Source organism: Syngnathoides biaculeatus, chromosome 11 (assembly GCF_019802595.1).
Source record: "Syngnathoides biaculeatus isolate LvHL_M chromosome 11, ASM1980259v1, whole genome shotgun sequence".
NCBI lineage: Eukaryota > Metazoa > Chordata > Actinopteri > Syngnathiformes > Syngnathidae > Syngnathoides > Syngnathoides biaculeatus.
In genome coordinates, this window is record NC_084650.1 from 22462259 (window position 1) to 22478831 (window position 16573).

The 16573-nt window shown below is 40.7% G+C and overlaps 1 protein-coding gene across 2 annotated transcripts; it reads left to right on the plus strand.

The window, feature by feature from the left end:
• Positions 1 to 955: 955 nt before the first annotated feature.
• cdhr2 (cadherin related family member 2) lies at positions 956 to 16058 on the plus strand. 2 transcript variants are annotated; one of them, XM_061835945.1, is made up of 31 exons: positions 958 to 1038; positions 2155 to 2211; positions 2314 to 2373; positions 2452 to 2591; positions 2683 to 2733; positions 2818 to 2907; positions 3171 to 3260; positions 3338 to 3457; positions 4866 to 5012; positions 5105 to 5180; positions 5262 to 5371; positions 5476 to 5697; positions 5764 to 5913; positions 7820 to 7984; positions 8060 to 8121; positions 8206 to 8449; positions 9178 to 9417; positions 9503 to 9572; positions 9638 to 10222; positions 10762 to 10833; positions 11749 to 11798; positions 11877 to 12028; positions 12113 to 12209; positions 12306 to 12394; positions 12571 to 12642; positions 12870 to 13005; positions 13120 to 13241; positions 13438 to 13551; positions 13654 to 13737; positions 13952 to 14015; positions 14087 to 16058. In XM_061835945.1, exons 1-31 carry the CDS (start codon positions 1029 to 1031, stop codon positions 14240 to 14242), a joined length of 3897 nt encoding a protein of 1298 aa, XP_061691929.1. In that variant the 5' UTR covers positions 958 to 1028; the 3' UTR covers positions 14243 to 16058. The 2 variants fall into 2 exon arrangements, with proteins under 2 accessions (XP_061691930.1, XP_061691929.1); XM_061835946.1 differs by lacking the exons at positions 13438 to 13551; positions 13654 to 13737; positions 13952 to 14015; positions 14087 to 16058 and having other exon boundaries at positions 956 to 1038; positions 12941 to 13005.
• The last annotated feature ends 515 nt before the right edge of the window (positions 16059 to 16573 follow it).

The following is a 16573-nucleotide window of genomic DNA, read 5'->3' on the forward strand; positions in this document are numbered from 1 at the left end:
AATTCCTGTGACTAAGTTTGATTTCAAATGAAATATTGTCACTTGAAAGAGTTTTTACTAGAGAAAAATGATGAGAAAATACCAAAACACCAAAAAATATTGTGGCACAGATATGATTAAAAACAGTCAGAGTTCAATTTTTTTAACATTTATTTAGTATTTACTTCAACTATCCATCCATCCATCCATTTTCTTAGCCGCTTATCCTTACCAGGGTCATGGAATTACTTCAACTATTGTAACTTATTCATATGCCTGATTTCATCACTGATGAAAGATTCTAAAGGATTCTGGTAACTTCTAGTATAATATATCGAGTCTTATCCAGTATTTTGAAAATAAATTACACGTTTAAAATATCGAGTGTTCAGGTTTTGAGAACTAAATCATTTGTGACAACTTCATCGATAATATTTGGTAATTTGTCATTATTGCATCATTTCCAGCTAGAACCGTACCGTTGCCGGTATGAATATTTTTCAATTGAAAAGATGTCATTTTCTTGACATAAAACCCTGCGCTTTTGTTTTGAAGCAGAATATGGCTTATGAATGAAGCCAGTGTGTATGTGCGAAGATGATTTATTTGAAGCTCTTTAATTGGGGGCCTGGAGGGAAGGATGGTGGTGGTGGGGGTCTGCTTTATTAGGAAGAGCTCATTAGGGAGGTTTTCTGAAAAGTGCTTCACCAGCACGCTTGAATGATGCGATGCCAAGTTCCCATTGGGTTGGACCAGGGCAGTCATTTTGTTGGGGGTGCTTCGGCACTGGACTCTGGAAACCCAGTATGGAACCAGGCTATGCAGTCCTGCTGACAGGGCCTGTCTGACACGAGTTCCCTCCCACGAATGTGTGAGAGAAAACAACAGCGGAAAACTGTTTGCACTGACCCGGCGCTCAAGGAGGAGGACTTGCTGGCGTGCCACTGGCTCTTTTATGTTAATCATTTATATTTATAGACGGTTATCACTTGAAGGAACACGAGCCAAAAGTCCCCTCATAACGTCAGAGGGAGAAGAGCCTTCCGTCCATGTCGCCAGGTAAGTCGGATTTCGGGTTTTATAATTAAAATGTGAGCTGGTGGTTCAAATTAATTTTGGAATATTGTCTATGCAGTCAGTCTGATCACAAAGTTACTCAAATAAATATAATGAAATTGTAATTGGTCAGCAAGAATCATTATTTAGTTATTTATATATATATATATATATATATGACATTGTTTCAATTATTATCAATTTTGTTTTTTGTTTTTCTTTACTCGTGGATATGGATACCACTGGGTCTGAAATAAAGACTAAAGTGAATCCAACTGAATTTGCCAAAGATGAACTGAAATTATTTTACCTCTAAAACGCTATTATTGCTCTGGTAGCAATCAATTTGAGTTTTCAGGGACAGAGTTATATTACCATCAATTCAACTGAATTCATTCAATTCAAACAAAGCTAATAATTCCGTCGTGCTTGGCAAACATGCTTTCTGTCCATTTTAAAACTCCTTAAGTCAGTAAAGATTTGGATTTTCTATTTTTCAAGCCATTGTCCCCACTCTCAAACGCTTTGGGTGTGTTCAGGGGTGTCAAACGGTTAGGGTGGGGACTAATGCGGTGTCCCAGGACCCAAAGCCTTTGTGGGACCCCTGGCAGTCCAGCAGACCCATGCTGGACCCAAGTGTGTCAATGGGCCCCGCAAAATTAAGAAAATTGAAATGATGTCATGTCATGTCATGTCATGTCATGTCATTATCCAAGCCACTTATCCTCACAAGGGTTGCGGGAAAGCTGGAGCCTATCCCAGCTAGCTTCGGGCGAAAGGCAGCCTACACACTGAACTGGTCGCCAGTCAGTCGCAGGGCAGATATCGAGACCATCACTGAGCGGGAATCGATCCCACGCTGATCGGACCAAAGGCAGGCGTGGGTGTACCACTACACCAAAAACTGAAATGATGAAAAACATCATCATCATCAACTTTAGAGTATACATCCTCCACAATTCAGTACATTGTTACCGATATTTGCAGAGGTTTTCAGCAAGCATTGAAAGACGTATGGCTAATTGAAATTATTATTCTGAAATTACTTTACGGGGTCTTTAAAAGACGGTATTCTTGTATTTCCTCAGGAGCTTCATTATTTTGATTTCATTTTCACAGTTATGGAGTGGATCCCTGCATCCTTCCTGCTGTTGTGTGTCATCACCTTGATCAATGGTGTGTATCCGTTTATTAACTTATTTATCTTGGTCACTTTACAGTGTATACCAGACTTGAGAATTTTAATATATTTATACATCTATTTTTTTTTTCTTACAGCAAAGAGCAGTCCGATAATACACACAAATCTTGCTAAAGTGTGTGAAGACACACCAAAAGGTAGTTCTGCTTCCGTGATGTTCCGGTACGGTTCGGATACAATTGCCCGACTAACTATGAACTGTGATGTCTCCGTAGGTGCCCACGCATTCAAAATAAACGCAACAGATAAAGATAATGACGCATTGACATACTTGCTCTTTGGGGAAAATGCTTTATACTTCAGTGTTGACAGCAAGACCGGAGATGTGACGGTTTCAAGAAGGCTCGATAGAGAGGTTCGGAGTTGGTTTTTCAAAAATCCTCTGACTCAAAATGAAATTCATATTGGGTTTTATAATAAATGCGCTTTATAACCCCCCCCTCCAGACTAATGATTTATTACCACTTGGAGTTACCGTTTCAGATGGTCACCATTATGTAAGTGGATCTGATCATTTACATTACTTTATATCAGCCTCCTACTACTGTACATTAAGGAGTGTATTCCGTATTGTTTTTCAGCCGGAGAAAAATATAAGCATAGTTTTAAAGGAAGCCAATGACAATAAACCCACCTTTCATGAGTCTAATTTTGACGTCGCAGTGAAAGAGGTTTGTCAGAGCTCTTTTATCCACTTCATAAATTGATTTATTGTTATTCATCATCTTTTTATGACAATAAAGATACCTATAGCTGCCCGGTGTCTCCAATACTTGAATCACACAGCATGATACAGTAACTGATTTTCACCAATCATCTATTATGTAAGCAGAGAGGCACTAATTATTATAGCCCTGATCAATCACTACGTTAAAAATATACTGTATGCAAGTATAAGTTGATATTTTTTTTCCTGATCCATCCTGTTTCTTAGAATACTCCACTAGGTACAACTTTGTTTCAAGCGGTGGCCACTGACGAGGATATTTCAACAGGTGGTCAGGTTAAATACAGCATTGCTGATGTGAGTATCATAATAACAATAATGTTATTATACAGGTTTCCATCAACTTAATTGAATTATGACACTTGATTTTCCAGGTTACCCCGAGCCACGGATCGAAACTATTTGATATCGCTCCCACAACCGGTCATGTCACTTTGACCGGGCAGCTAAATTACACTGAACTGAATACTTATCGGCTGAGCATCAATGCAACAGTGAGTATTCATACAATGAGTTGGATTGTCTTCCCTAAAGGAAGCAAAGGAATTCTAGAGAAGCTTTGTGCCATGTTTACAGTGGAGCCTTAATTGCTCTAATTATGTCGACTAATAGTGAGCGGCAAGGACACAAACGTTTGTACTACATTCCATCCGTGCATGCTGTCCTCCACTACTCCATACATACAAATAAGTCCAATTTCAATTTCTATGCTCACCATTGCATTTTTCCACCTCTAGAGCAGCATGACAAGAGTCAAAGCCATGAAATTGGAACAGGGGAATGTTTCCCACTCTGTTACATCACCTTTATTTTTAAAAAAGTCCATGAGCTGAAGATATTAATTGTTGAAGTTTTGGAGGTGGAAGTCTTTCCGGTTCTTGGTTCAAGTGCAACTTTAGTCGATTAGCAGTCCGGATTCACTGTGGTTCTTTCTCGTACTTCATAATGCGGTACAAAGCTCTTCGCAGATGTGCAAGTTACTCACGCCTCAGGAAAATAAAACCCCCAACCCATATTCACATATGCTGACCTTTGAACTTTGTGCCGATAACGGTCCAGATGGTCCTTTTCCTTTTTGGCCCGGAGGACATGATGTCCAAGTTTACCCAAAACAATGTGAAATGTAATTATACATAGGGAAATGTTCTTAAACTGTCACCTTTTAATAACTCAGCCTTTCCAATAGATGTGTTCACCTGTGGAATGTTCCAAGCAGGTGTTTGGATTTGTCATACGACTGTACAGAAAAGCCCCCACCGACAATTACTAGTGTTTGACCCAATTTTGTTTCCGCTTTGTCCATATTTGGTTGGGATCAGACGACCCCTTTCATCTAATTGATTGCCAGTGTGGAATAATTCACGCTGTTTTTTTTTTTTTTTTTTTTTTTTGCAACCATGACCATGACTGTGATCTTTAATCCATCTATCCAGCCATACATCCCTCCATCCATTTTCTTAGCCGCTTATCCTCACAAGTGTCACGGGGAGTGCTGGAGCCTATCCCAGCTGTCAACGGGCAGGCGGCGGGGCCACCCTGAGCTGGTTGCCAGCCAATCGCAGGAGACAAATAGTCACGCTCACAATCACACTTAGGGCCAATTTAGAGTGTCCAATTAATGTTGCACGTTTTTGGGTTGTGGGAGAAAACCGGAGTGCCGGGAGAAAACCCACGCAGGCACGGGGAGAACATGCAAACTCCACACAGGCGTGGCCGGGATTGAACCCGGGACTTCAGAACTGTGAGGCCAACGCTTTACCAGCTGATCCACCGTGCCGGCTAGTGATGTTTTAGTAAAGAATAATTTAACTTCACCAGCCCAAAAATAACTCAATTTTTTTTCAAAGCAGAGCAACATTTAGGCTACATCATAAATTTAACCTTTGTTATTTCCCATTACAGGACGGCGGTGGCAGATGTTATTACAACGAGACAAATTATTTCTCAAGCATTGCTTATTCCGTTATTACCGTTTTGGACGTCCCGGATCTCGACCCCAAATTTTTGGGCCTACCCTATATTCAGAGTGTCGAGGAAAATTCTGCGGTGGTAAGTTCCTGCTCATCAGCATATGCATCTCGGACTGTGGTGTTCCCTTTCAAGGTGAAAGATTTGCTCTCTCTTTTTTTATTTTTTACTAGGACTCTCCTGTTTACACAGTGACAGCCATAGACCAAGACACTCAAATCAATGACAAGATCATCTACAGCATTGAAAGTGAGGTTGAAAAAAAATATCACTCTTTGCTGACAATGAAGAAGAGTTAAATATATGTATTGTTCTCCCCATGACTGACAGAATCCACTGCAGATGGGTTGTTTAAAATTTCAATGAATGATGGCCTTATTTCTGTGGCTTCCATAATCGACAGAGAAAAAATTGGTGATAATGTTATCCTGACCATCAAGGTATAGGTTTAAAGTTTTTAGGAACATGATAGAAATTCCAAGACCTCTCATTACCATTATGAGTTTGATAATCTAGAATATGTCCATATGCTTTGTGACTTTAGGCAACCGAGTCCCAGCCAAACATCCACGGGGTATATGCCAGCACCATGGCACCAGTACACATCAACATAATTGACATTATTGACAACAAACCAGAGTTTTACAAATGTGAAGGCTCAGGAGAGCTGCAAACCTGCGACAAAGCAAGTCAATTTAAAGTGGACATAAAAGAGCACTCGCTGGGAACTGTGCCCGTTAACATGATGGTCAAAGATGCAGATAAGGTAATAACGTCCTATAGGACATGTCACTCAGAATTGTGGTGATGGTTCCGTTTTGTCCTCTCATAGATTAAAAGCATTCAACTGACTCTGGAGGGACCAGACAAAGACGTGTTTTCTGTCGAGCCGAAATCTTCCACGTTTGACAGCGTTGTTCAACTTTTGGTCAAAGAGCCACAAAAACTGGATTACGAAGACACGGAGCAAATGGTTGTTGAGGTAAGACGAGTACGAAAGAAATAAATGATGACGACAGAGAAATTTGAATGGACGTTTAAATAGTAAAATCTCCCAGCAATGCTTTAACGTACAATGTCAGAGTAATTCATAAAGGTTGGGATGAAAAAGAATTGTTGGATTGGGAAACAATAACTAACATATCCTAGTTGGAGCAATTTAGGGTTCAGCATCTTGCCAAAGGACACTTCAACAGGAGACATTCGGTGCCAGGATTTGATTCACCAACCTTTCTGTCAAGGGACAACCCCCCGACCAAACTCTTTAGCCATATATGCTAAATAAACATAGTCTCAAATAGGATTGTTTTACGCTAGTCAATTTTACTACTATGCTGTTAGATCCTTTGACAATTACCTTGATCTTTCATTTATAATACACTCTTGAGCAGGGGTGCCCAGTCTTTTTTACCCCAAGATCTACTTTTCACGTAGCCAGCGAGCTACCGAGGCTGGGGGGCGCTGGGGGATTGGGGTGTGATGATGCTCTCAATGTTATGTTATTAATGTTATGTGATAAATTATACTCTATGTAAATCTATATGTATATTTAATATACAGAATTGGCTTTTTGTGCACTGTATTGTCTGTGCTTTCATCCTGGATCAGGCTGTGCCATTGTGGAATTTTAAAATTACACACCATCTTATCCTGCACTTTCTACTTTGGCTTCAGACCAGACCTTTCCCACTCGGAAAATAGAAAATCTCGTCCAGTTTAACCGCTTTTTCTTCGATTATTCATATACTCCGACAGTCATTGCCTCTTAAAACAACAGCATTTCTTTTTTAACGTTCTCCATTAATACCAAAAGTAAACATAAGCAGCATATCTAGTTCGTCTTTGCTCTACGTTGCCCAAACTGTGTTGCTAACTAAAGCAGCGGTGATGGACGCTATCATTATAAAACACATTGATGGTCTGCGTAAGTACTGTAACATTTGTAATTATGAATGTACGTCTTTAAGAGCTGGGATGGGGGGGGCGGGTGTAAGGTAAACTAGGAAAAAGAGTGTGGCGGAGCAGCGGTCGTTGTTAGAGAAAGTTCCGTATGCTGCCTTAAGAGAAACCAGTGGCTTCTTCTTTTCATTTTTTTTCAGTACGTATGTGAATTGTGCCATTGGATGTAGCAACTAGTCATCCCTCACTCATTGAATCACATTGCAAAATGCCACAAACTGAATAGCTGTATGTTATACTTTCAACTTGCATTTGATTTTTTTTTTGTGTGTGCAACGAGGAATATCTGTGAAGAGACTGCATCAGCGGTGCACAATTTCGCACACGTGCAGTTTACAGGGAACATTGGCTGAGGTTTTTTTTTTTTTTTTTTTTTGGCACCCCGTCCCGTCGACCAAGACTGCCTCGATCACGATCGACGCATTGAACACCCCTGCTCTTGAATATAATACACCCCCTCCAAAGTTGAGCCTCAAAATATTTCATTTTACTGAATAAAAAATACAAAGCAGTACCATGAAACCTAATAAGATGATCCCGATGGTATAGTGGTACACACGGCTGACTTTGGCGCGGGCAGCTCAGTGACAGTGTCGATAGGTGCCCTGTGACTGACTGGCGACCAGTTCAGGGTGTTGTCTGCCTTTTGCCCAACGTTAGCTGGCATAAGCTTTGGCACTCCTGCGACTCTCATGAGGATAAGCGGCTTGGAAAATGGAAAAGGAAAACCGAGAGTCAAACTGCCATTATTAAAAAAAAACAAAAAACTTTACAAGCAAAGATTTAGTCACATTTTAATATTTTCAACTGCATGAAAATATCGTTTGCACTTAAATTAGGAATTAAATTAGGAATTAGCAAAATAAATTTGTTGCATATAATTTTGACCGTCATATTTGAAATAAGATGTTGACTGTATCATGACGCAGGTGATTGCCAGCGATCCAGAAGAAATCAGCTTTGTCTCCACTGCCACAGTTACTATTACCATAATAGACATCAATGACAACAATCCCAAGTTCCCAAAGGATAGTTACCTAAACTTAAAAGTGCCTGAGCACTCTGACGTTGGCACCGTGGTGGCTACCATCACCGTAAGTCCTTTGAGCTGAAATCTTCATGTAAGATAGGTCTAGTAAAAATAAATAAATAAATGAATATATTTACAGGCAGATGATCCTGACACAATGGACCAAGACAACATCACCTACACGCTTCATCCAGAAAGCATGTATGTCTCACCTCACTCCCTTGGACAAAGAAAACATCTCATTTTTGCTGATTCACAGCACTGACCTCAATGTATCTGTTCCAGACGGGCCTATTTTGATGTGGAGCAAAAAACGGGGGTGATTTACGTGAAAAACAAGACATTGTTGGACCGCGAAGTCCGAGCTTTCTACCCTGCCACTCTTCAGGCCAAAGACTCAGATGGCAAGCCTGACACCGCATTACTGGAGTTCCTGTTGACCGACATCAACGACCAGCCTCCAGTCATCAGCAAGGAATATTATCAGGCGTTTGTTAAAGAGGGTTCACAGCTTGAACTTCAAGTAGAGGTAAGTGACAATTATTTGCTCACTTTCTAAAACATACTAATTGCAGTACATTTGGGGTTTTATCCAACAAAATCAACCCGTTTGTTTGATACACTGTTTTCTCAAATGATGTTTTTCTTTTATTTGTGGCGATTCCATTGTGAATCCATTATTTTTGTGGTGCTTTGTCCTTTAAATAAAGTTTTAATGTAAAAATCTGTAATTTTACGATTCTAAATTAAAGCTACAGTTACAGTCCAGAGGTCATGGATCAGTTTCCAGGCTCCACCATTCTTGTGTGGACCTTGCATGCGCTTCTCGTGCTTCTGTGAATTTTTTGTGGGTACTTTGGGTTCCTCCCATATTCCAGAAAAATGCATGCTATCTTAATTGAAGACTAAAAAGTCCTTGATTTGGTTATTTGTCTGTTTGTGTCAACATGTACCCTGTCATTGGCTTGCAACCTGTCCAGGGTATACCAGCACTTTCTATTTTTCTTGCACCTGGAATTGCTCTCTGTGATACTTTGTGATTAAAAAGAACGGCTAATAGGTGCCTTTATCTGTTCACACATAAGCATCCCCATGGACATAGAAATGTACATATTTTGAGCAGTACAGATTACTCAAAATAAGTAATCAATCTTGACTGGTCTTGAAGTTGTCCTTCCTATTAGAGTGCTGTGTTCCAACTAAATTCACCATCTCACTATAAAGATATGTTTGTCCATTTTCCTCCACTTTGATCAGGCGACTGATGCCGATGAGCCAGGCACATTAAACAGTCAAATCGTGTATGCAATAGTGCCTAGCAAGTACAGTGGTAACTTTACCATAGACCACAGTACTGGAGTGTTGACGAACCAGGTTGAACTGGACCGTGAGGCTTTGGATGCTGAGCTGAAGGGGAAGATTGAGCTCAACGTTACTGCTACAGACAAGGGTTCGCCTCCCTTGTCCTCCATGGTCAGCGTTATCATCAATGTGGAGGTATGTTCGCAGTGGGCTGAGTTGGAATGATTTGTTGCGCTGCAAGTCCTCGTGAACATCAATTCTTCCATGTCATACATCCCAGGATGTAAATGACAACGCACCAGCGTTTAAAAGCTCCTCATACAAATTCAGTGTCAAAGAAGGAGAAGCAGGTGAGCGTAGCATGATAAATTTTGACTGTTTATAACTGCGGGGTCTAACACTTTCCTGCAACCAGGTGCATTTGTGGGGACCGTGCTGGCTGAAGACTTGGACCAAACAAAAGATTTCAACCGGATATCTCTTCGAATCATTGCTGGAGGTTATGACAGTTTCGCGATTCTCACCACTCTAGAAGAGCATATTTGCATGGGGAACATCACAGTGGACCTGGGCATTGACCTGGACTATGAGAGCGCGCGGCAGAAGTATGAGCTGCAAGTGGAAGCCACAGATTTGGGACAGAAAAAGGCAGTGGTGATGGTGGAGGTGGATGTGTTGGACGTGAATGACGAAAGGCCCGAGTTCTTCCCTTCCAAGCTGGCGAAAGTGAAAGAAAACACGACAGTATCTGAGGCAATCGGGAGATTTACGGCGTGGGATAAAGATGGCAACCACTCGCTGATCTATGAGTTTGAGTCTCTCAAGTGCAGATGCAACGGCTCTCTTTCACCTTGTGAGTGGTTCATTCTGGAGCCCACAGGAGACGTGATGGTCAATCCCAAACACACTCTGGATTATGAGCTGTGTGACCAGGCGCTGATGGAGGCTCATGTAATAGATGAGTACACGGAGAAAGGGGAGAACAACAGCGTCGTTCCAGGTCTGCTCACTCATTTCTTGTGCATACTCATAGCAATTACTGTATGTACTATTGTTTCTTCCCGGGGGCTCAGAGAACAAAATCACATTATTTTTGTCTCGCAACCCCGGTTTCGGGATTTTTGCAGCTTGTTCACAACACGTCGGCAGGATTTGATTGTCATTTGTTGTCTGAGGACAATTACGTGGTTAGTTACAAATTTGAAAATGTATAATATGGGAAACTGTAAATGTCATTCCCCAAGTGACAGCTGTCTAATAGTAGATCCACAAATGGTGAATAATTAATGAAAAGAGGTCGCAAGAATATTGTGCCCTAAGGACTGTCTATTGCATAAGACTGCCAAAGCTTGCTGACAGTTGCGACGTGTGCTGCAGAACAAACATTGTTCTTATACGTACTTGCTCTGGAGAAAGTACAAATTTCTCTATTCTTGTGGAGTTTGTGTACCCATTTACTCAAACAGCATGAAATTTGTCCAGTTTAAATACCGTACATTAACGTCGCTTTGCACTGGGACTTTCTTTGCAACATTTCAGGACTAATGGAGATCAACATTGAAGACATCAATGACAATGCCCCACAATTCATCTTCTCAGATTCTGTCTTTGGTGAGCTATTGTTTTTTTGTTGTTGTGCGTATTAAATGTAAAGGTAAAACTACTTTTACATATATATATTTTTCAACTCGACATTAACAGAAATAGACATACAATATAGCTAGCGATGTGGTATTGGTCATGATGAAATAACCACATATAAAAAATGATAAAAATAATAAACATAAAACATCATAATGATCAGCACCTCCAAATCCGAGACTATGGTCCTCAGTCGGAAAAGGGTGGCGTGCCCTCTCCAGGTCGGGGATGAGATCCTTCCCCAATTGGAGGAGTTCAAGCATCCTGGGGTCTTGTTCACGAGTGAGGGAAGAATGGAGCGGGAGATCGACAGCCGGATCGGTACAGCGTCTGCATTTATGCGGACTTTGTATCGGTCCGTTGTGGTAAAGGGGGAGCTAAGTCAAAAAGCGAAGCTCTCGATTTACCAGTTGATCTACGTTGCTACCCTCACCTATGGGCATGACCTGTGGGTCGTGACTCAAAGAACAAGATCCCGGATACAAGCGGCCAAAATGCGTTTCCTCCGCAGGGTGTCTGGGCTCTCCCTTTGAGATAGGGTGAGAAGCTTGATCATCCAGGAGGGAATCAGTGTCGAGCCGCTACTCCTCTGCATTGAGAGGAGTCAGATGAGGTGGCTGGGGCAGCTGATTTGGATGCCTCTTGGACGCCTCCCCGGTGAGGTGTTCCGGGCATGGATGGGTTCGGTCACCAAGTCTTCAAGTACATAGACGTTGGTTAGACTACCTCTCAGTCAAACATACAGTATCACTATCACCAGTGAATATCCTCAATTTATGTATTCACAATGGCTTATAGGACTCTGCATCGTATATACATAAAAAAAAAAAAAAATCACCACCTTGATTCAACAACATTGCTCAAAATAAGATCTTTCTTTTTTAGTTGTGGTATCCGAGACTGCAAGCAAGGGGACATCAGTTGGAGGAGTCAAAGTGAGTCTGAACAAATGTAGATGTTTAATGAAGTTTTTCAATGGACTGGAATTCTGCCCAATGTCTTGTTGCTCTTAGGCAAGTGATCGTGACACAGGGGTTAACGCACAGCTTGAATTTAAAGTAAGTGAAGTGCGATTTGAGGACATCAAAAACCAAACAAGCAGTGAAAGGCTTCTGTTTGAGGCAGTTACAACGCAGCAAAAGGACATTTACATTGGGATCATTCAGTGAGTGCACAGTGCAATGTCAGGATCTTTTCTGCAAGCCCGTTTGGGTCTTCTCACAAACATTGCAATAACTTACTCTTACAGAACCACCGAGGGGCTTGATGTCACTCAGAAAGGGAAATATTTGGTAACAGTGTCTGCAACCGACACCGGTGGCCTTTCCACCAATACTACCCTCGAGGTGAGTGATTCGGTCATGAATCCTCCATCAGCTCTGTTAGAATATGACGCGATATGCGCTAAACGGGGTTTCTAAACTTCCATTTTAATATTGCAGATTTTCTTAGTTGACGCATCTTATAAAGTCGAACTTCGGTTCAGAAAGTCGCATACCGAGGTTGAAAACAATAAGGCCGGTATTATCAGGTATGTGGATAATTTGTAGTTGATCATATTTCACTCTTCAAAAGAAAATGGCACCAGATTGTTATTCTGTCAGTGGGGGTAAAACAAAACAAAATAAAACAAAATTGTTGACTGATTATATATATTTTTTTCATTTTTTTCAATGAAGCCAACATCTGCCCTCTCTTCATTTCCAGGGCGCTTACATCTGCCACCAAAGCAATGGTTGAGGTTATTGCCATCAAGCCAGACACTTCTGAAGAATCCAGGTGAACTATTATTCTCTTTCTTCATCTAAAATTATTGAGTAGGGAACGGCCTTGAATAATGACAGATATTTTTTCCCAGTAGAGGGTGCAAGTGTTCATTTAGTCATACCGTGGATGCTATAATGTTTTAAAAAAGAAATCACGAAAGCAGCAAAAACCCTCTGGGATTGTTTCGCATTTTTATTATTATTTAAATGTAAAGCACGGGCTGAGTTGTATTCTCACAGGGCTTCGGTTGGTGCAATCATGGTGGCGTATTTTCTTTATTCAAATGGTACGGCTCTCATGTCAAATGAAGTGGAGCTGATGATTGCTGAGCCCAAACATGCAATTGCACTGGAAGAGTTGGGGCTCGTGTACATTGTAAGTATTGGCTTTGTTTTTGGAATGTTCGAGGAAGTAGGAGCACGCATTGAAAACTCCATGCATTTAATAATGAACATGATGCGTGTATGAAAATGCTGTGCTCTGTTTCAGGGTGGTTCATCGGTCAAACCTCAGGAGTCAGAAACTCTGAAATTCACTCTGATTGGCATCGTGGCAGGTCTCATAATCGTTCTGGTTGTCCTCGTCACTTCACTAGTTTGCACTCGCAGAAAGTAAGTAGGGGCCAACTTTGAAAAACTAATGGGTAATCTATTTTGTTTGTCCGTTTTTATGCATGTATGCTTTTATTTTATACGGAGCATAGTCTGCAATAAAGATTAGACAATAAAGATTACACAAGCCAGTTATCCATTCACTGGTCCGCCATCTGTCGTCGCATTGCGCTCACCAACTCTCTTCGCGCTCCAGCTACAGGAGGAAGCTCAAGGCAGCGAAAGCCATGAACTCTGCAACCATGTTGGGATCTGACAAACATAAAAGTGGACCAATGGTGCCAGGGACAAACAAGTACACCATGGAGGGGTCAGAAGACATTACCACCATCCATAAATCTGCCATTGTCAGTGAACTGTTGAAAGTGTGCCTTATTCTGAACCCCATGCCATCTTTTTTTGACATTGTTAGGGCAAACCCAGTTCTTAATCTCAACATTGACACAGCCATGGTCCTGGACCTGGAAGAGGAGAGCTCAGATGTTGACAAAGTCAGGTAAACTGAAAACTGTTTTCACAAGTTTGGCACAGGCAGCGTTGAACTGTTCAAAATATCATAATATGATAAAGAATTAAGATTGAAGTGGGATTAAATGAACTGATTGGCTAATGCAATGACATGAGTGATCATAGTCCTACATTTAGAACGAATAATGTTAAACGGACCTCGTTTCTCTCATGACTGATGTTAGATTTGCTTTTATCCCTAGCCTTGACTCCCTCGACTACAGTGATGACTTGAACAAGTCTGAGAACGATGTAAAACCTGTTATGGTAAATAACACATTTGAACTTGTACATTTTTAGTAATGCAGTGGTCTAACGCTATAGCTACTCCTCATCAGGATCCTATTCAGGACGAAGAGGAACTGGAGGATAACGGGCCACCCGAGTACATTGAACCTCTGGGTGCGGCCCTAGCCGAGCGGAGCCAGAAAAAGGGCTCGGACAGTCAGAGAGTTGGTATCAGCAACCCTGCATTCAGCACCACAGACCTGTGATGCCATGCGAGACAGCGAGCGACCAAGCAATCGGACGACCAAATCGGCAATCAAACACAATGTTGAATTTTTCAAACTTGGATGCACAACTTGGACAAGGATGCTACTGAGAATGTGAACATTTAACTGGTGGACTGACTATTGTAAACATTCATTGTCAGCAAAACTAAAAGAAAAACCAAAAATGACACCAATATCACAATACCATATTTGCATTATCTTTACATTATTGTCTGAATCATTTTAAAGAGATAGGTTTGTCAAATGGTTAAACAAATGATTCAACTTATTTTAAATGCTGAAAACGGTCTTTTGTACAACCAAATCCCAACTCACTATCCGTATGCGGTGTATCTAGGATATTTTTAGTTTCACCACATCTAAGCAAACACATTTGGATGATTGTTGTTTTGCAAAACCTGTGAAATAAGAATTACGATCATCAAATTTATTGTCATCAAAGAACACACTTTATCGATGTATATACATTAAATGTATAATTTGCATTTACCTGTCGTGATGCAGACCCTGGACCAGGAGCTTCATCCGGGGAGAACTAATGGCCTCAAAGTGCCAGCCAATCTCTCTTGATTGTTTTATTTCAAAACCAACGTGTTGTACAAATGCCTGAATCTTTGTAATATAACACTGGAGCTATCGATACTGTAAATGCATTCAGTATTTGTAAATATCCAAGATAAACTTCAGTTGGTTCAGATGCAGATTCATAGATTCTAGATTTGTTTTATCCAACATTTCAATCAATCCTGCATTTTCCAACCCAGTCTTGCTACATCTCGCACACTCAGAAAAGTATCACACCCTGGCTGCAACTGTAGTACTGATCTTGATTCTCTCAGAGTATTCTTATAAAATGTAATCACACTGACATCATTTGGAGGACAGAAACCACCAAGGCAAGGTAGAACCCGTTTTGTGCAGAGGGTAATCTTTATTTTGGTCACTATGTTAAAAAGCAGCCATTTGAAAACAGAAGGAATTGTGTCACCAGTTATAGAAACAGACAATGCAAGTGATGTCACCCTTTGACATTAAAAAAAAAGATATTGCATTGCTTCATTGGATGACTTGAAGATTGTACGTTTGACAAAATGTGTCAGTCTACCTTGTTTGCTGGTGTTTATGTCGACTGTGGGACTTCATGCAGCGTGAGCTCATTACTAGAAGCATAGAAAAAAAAAGTTCACCTCTAAATTAATGTATAATAGTGCAATAAATAAATAAACAAATACATCAAATGTGGATGTAACTCGAATTGTCTGCACAGCAAATATCACGGACCAACAACTCCGAAACTAAACTATATCAAACATAACATTCAGCATGTAAGATTGAAATAAGATTGCTTCGTTTTTGATAACAACTAAATGAATATAAATGGCAAAATTGGCAGCAACAACGCATGACTGACCTCATAACTTGTGATCATGATTGTGCTTTTGTGCTCTGATTGATGCCTTTTGTCAAGTTCCCACAAAACAAACGTCAGAATGAAAAGCCCATGACAAGAAACTACACAAAAAGCCTGCGCTGACATTGGAGAGTCTCTCACACATTTAGATTTGAAGTTCACACCCCGCACACAACTCGCCCACATTTAACAGCATAAAACTCATTGACCGAGAGGCCGTAAGTCTGTTTTCCAGCGCTGTCCATGCAGCTGGTTTGACGTGGCAACTTGTTGCCGTGGTTTTATCTGGAATGTATGATGTGCTTTAGCGATAAAATCAGCTATATAAATGAACAAAAGAAATAACATTCTGCGGCATGAATATTTAAGGAGAATAGCAATAACAATAGCAACAATGACATTAAAATAATACAGTGGAACTTGTTAAAACTGAAGCTAGGAAAATGTTGTACAATTTGGAGTTCAAATTAATTTTGGTATGTGTTGGTAATGTAACGTATAGCATGCTGAAATTGTAATTGTTAACAATAGCGATGACTCGCCAACAAACGGCACATTCGTACTGCGCTGTAAACATTAGCTCACAGTATTTCACGACCAACGATTGAGCATATACATTACGTACAGTACAAATACTGACAAAACAACCAAGTGGCTTAAAATGCCTTCTTACAGTGCCTGCAATGGGCACTATTCATCTATTTATTTTCTCCTGTTGAGGGTCTTGAGAAGCTGGAGCCTATCGCAGCTAAATTCAGACGAAAGGTGGACTATGCCCTGGATTGTTACTGAGCGAAGCACATAACCATAGTTCATATTTCAGCAATATAATATAAACCAGCATGTGACATTCTTCTTGCTCCATTCATTACAGTGCATATACTGTGTGTGTTTCTTTT

Coding starts and splice junctions, on each gene's coding strand:
- cdhr2 (XM_061835945.1), top strand. Junction 12,029..12,112: donor ATTTACATTGGGATCATTCA/GTGAGTGCACAG, acceptor TTACTCTTACAG/AACCACCGAGGGGCTTGATG. Junction 13,738..13,951: donor TCAGATGTTGACAAAGTCAG/GTAAACTGAAAA, acceptor TTTTATCCCTAG/CCTTGACTCCCTCGACTACA.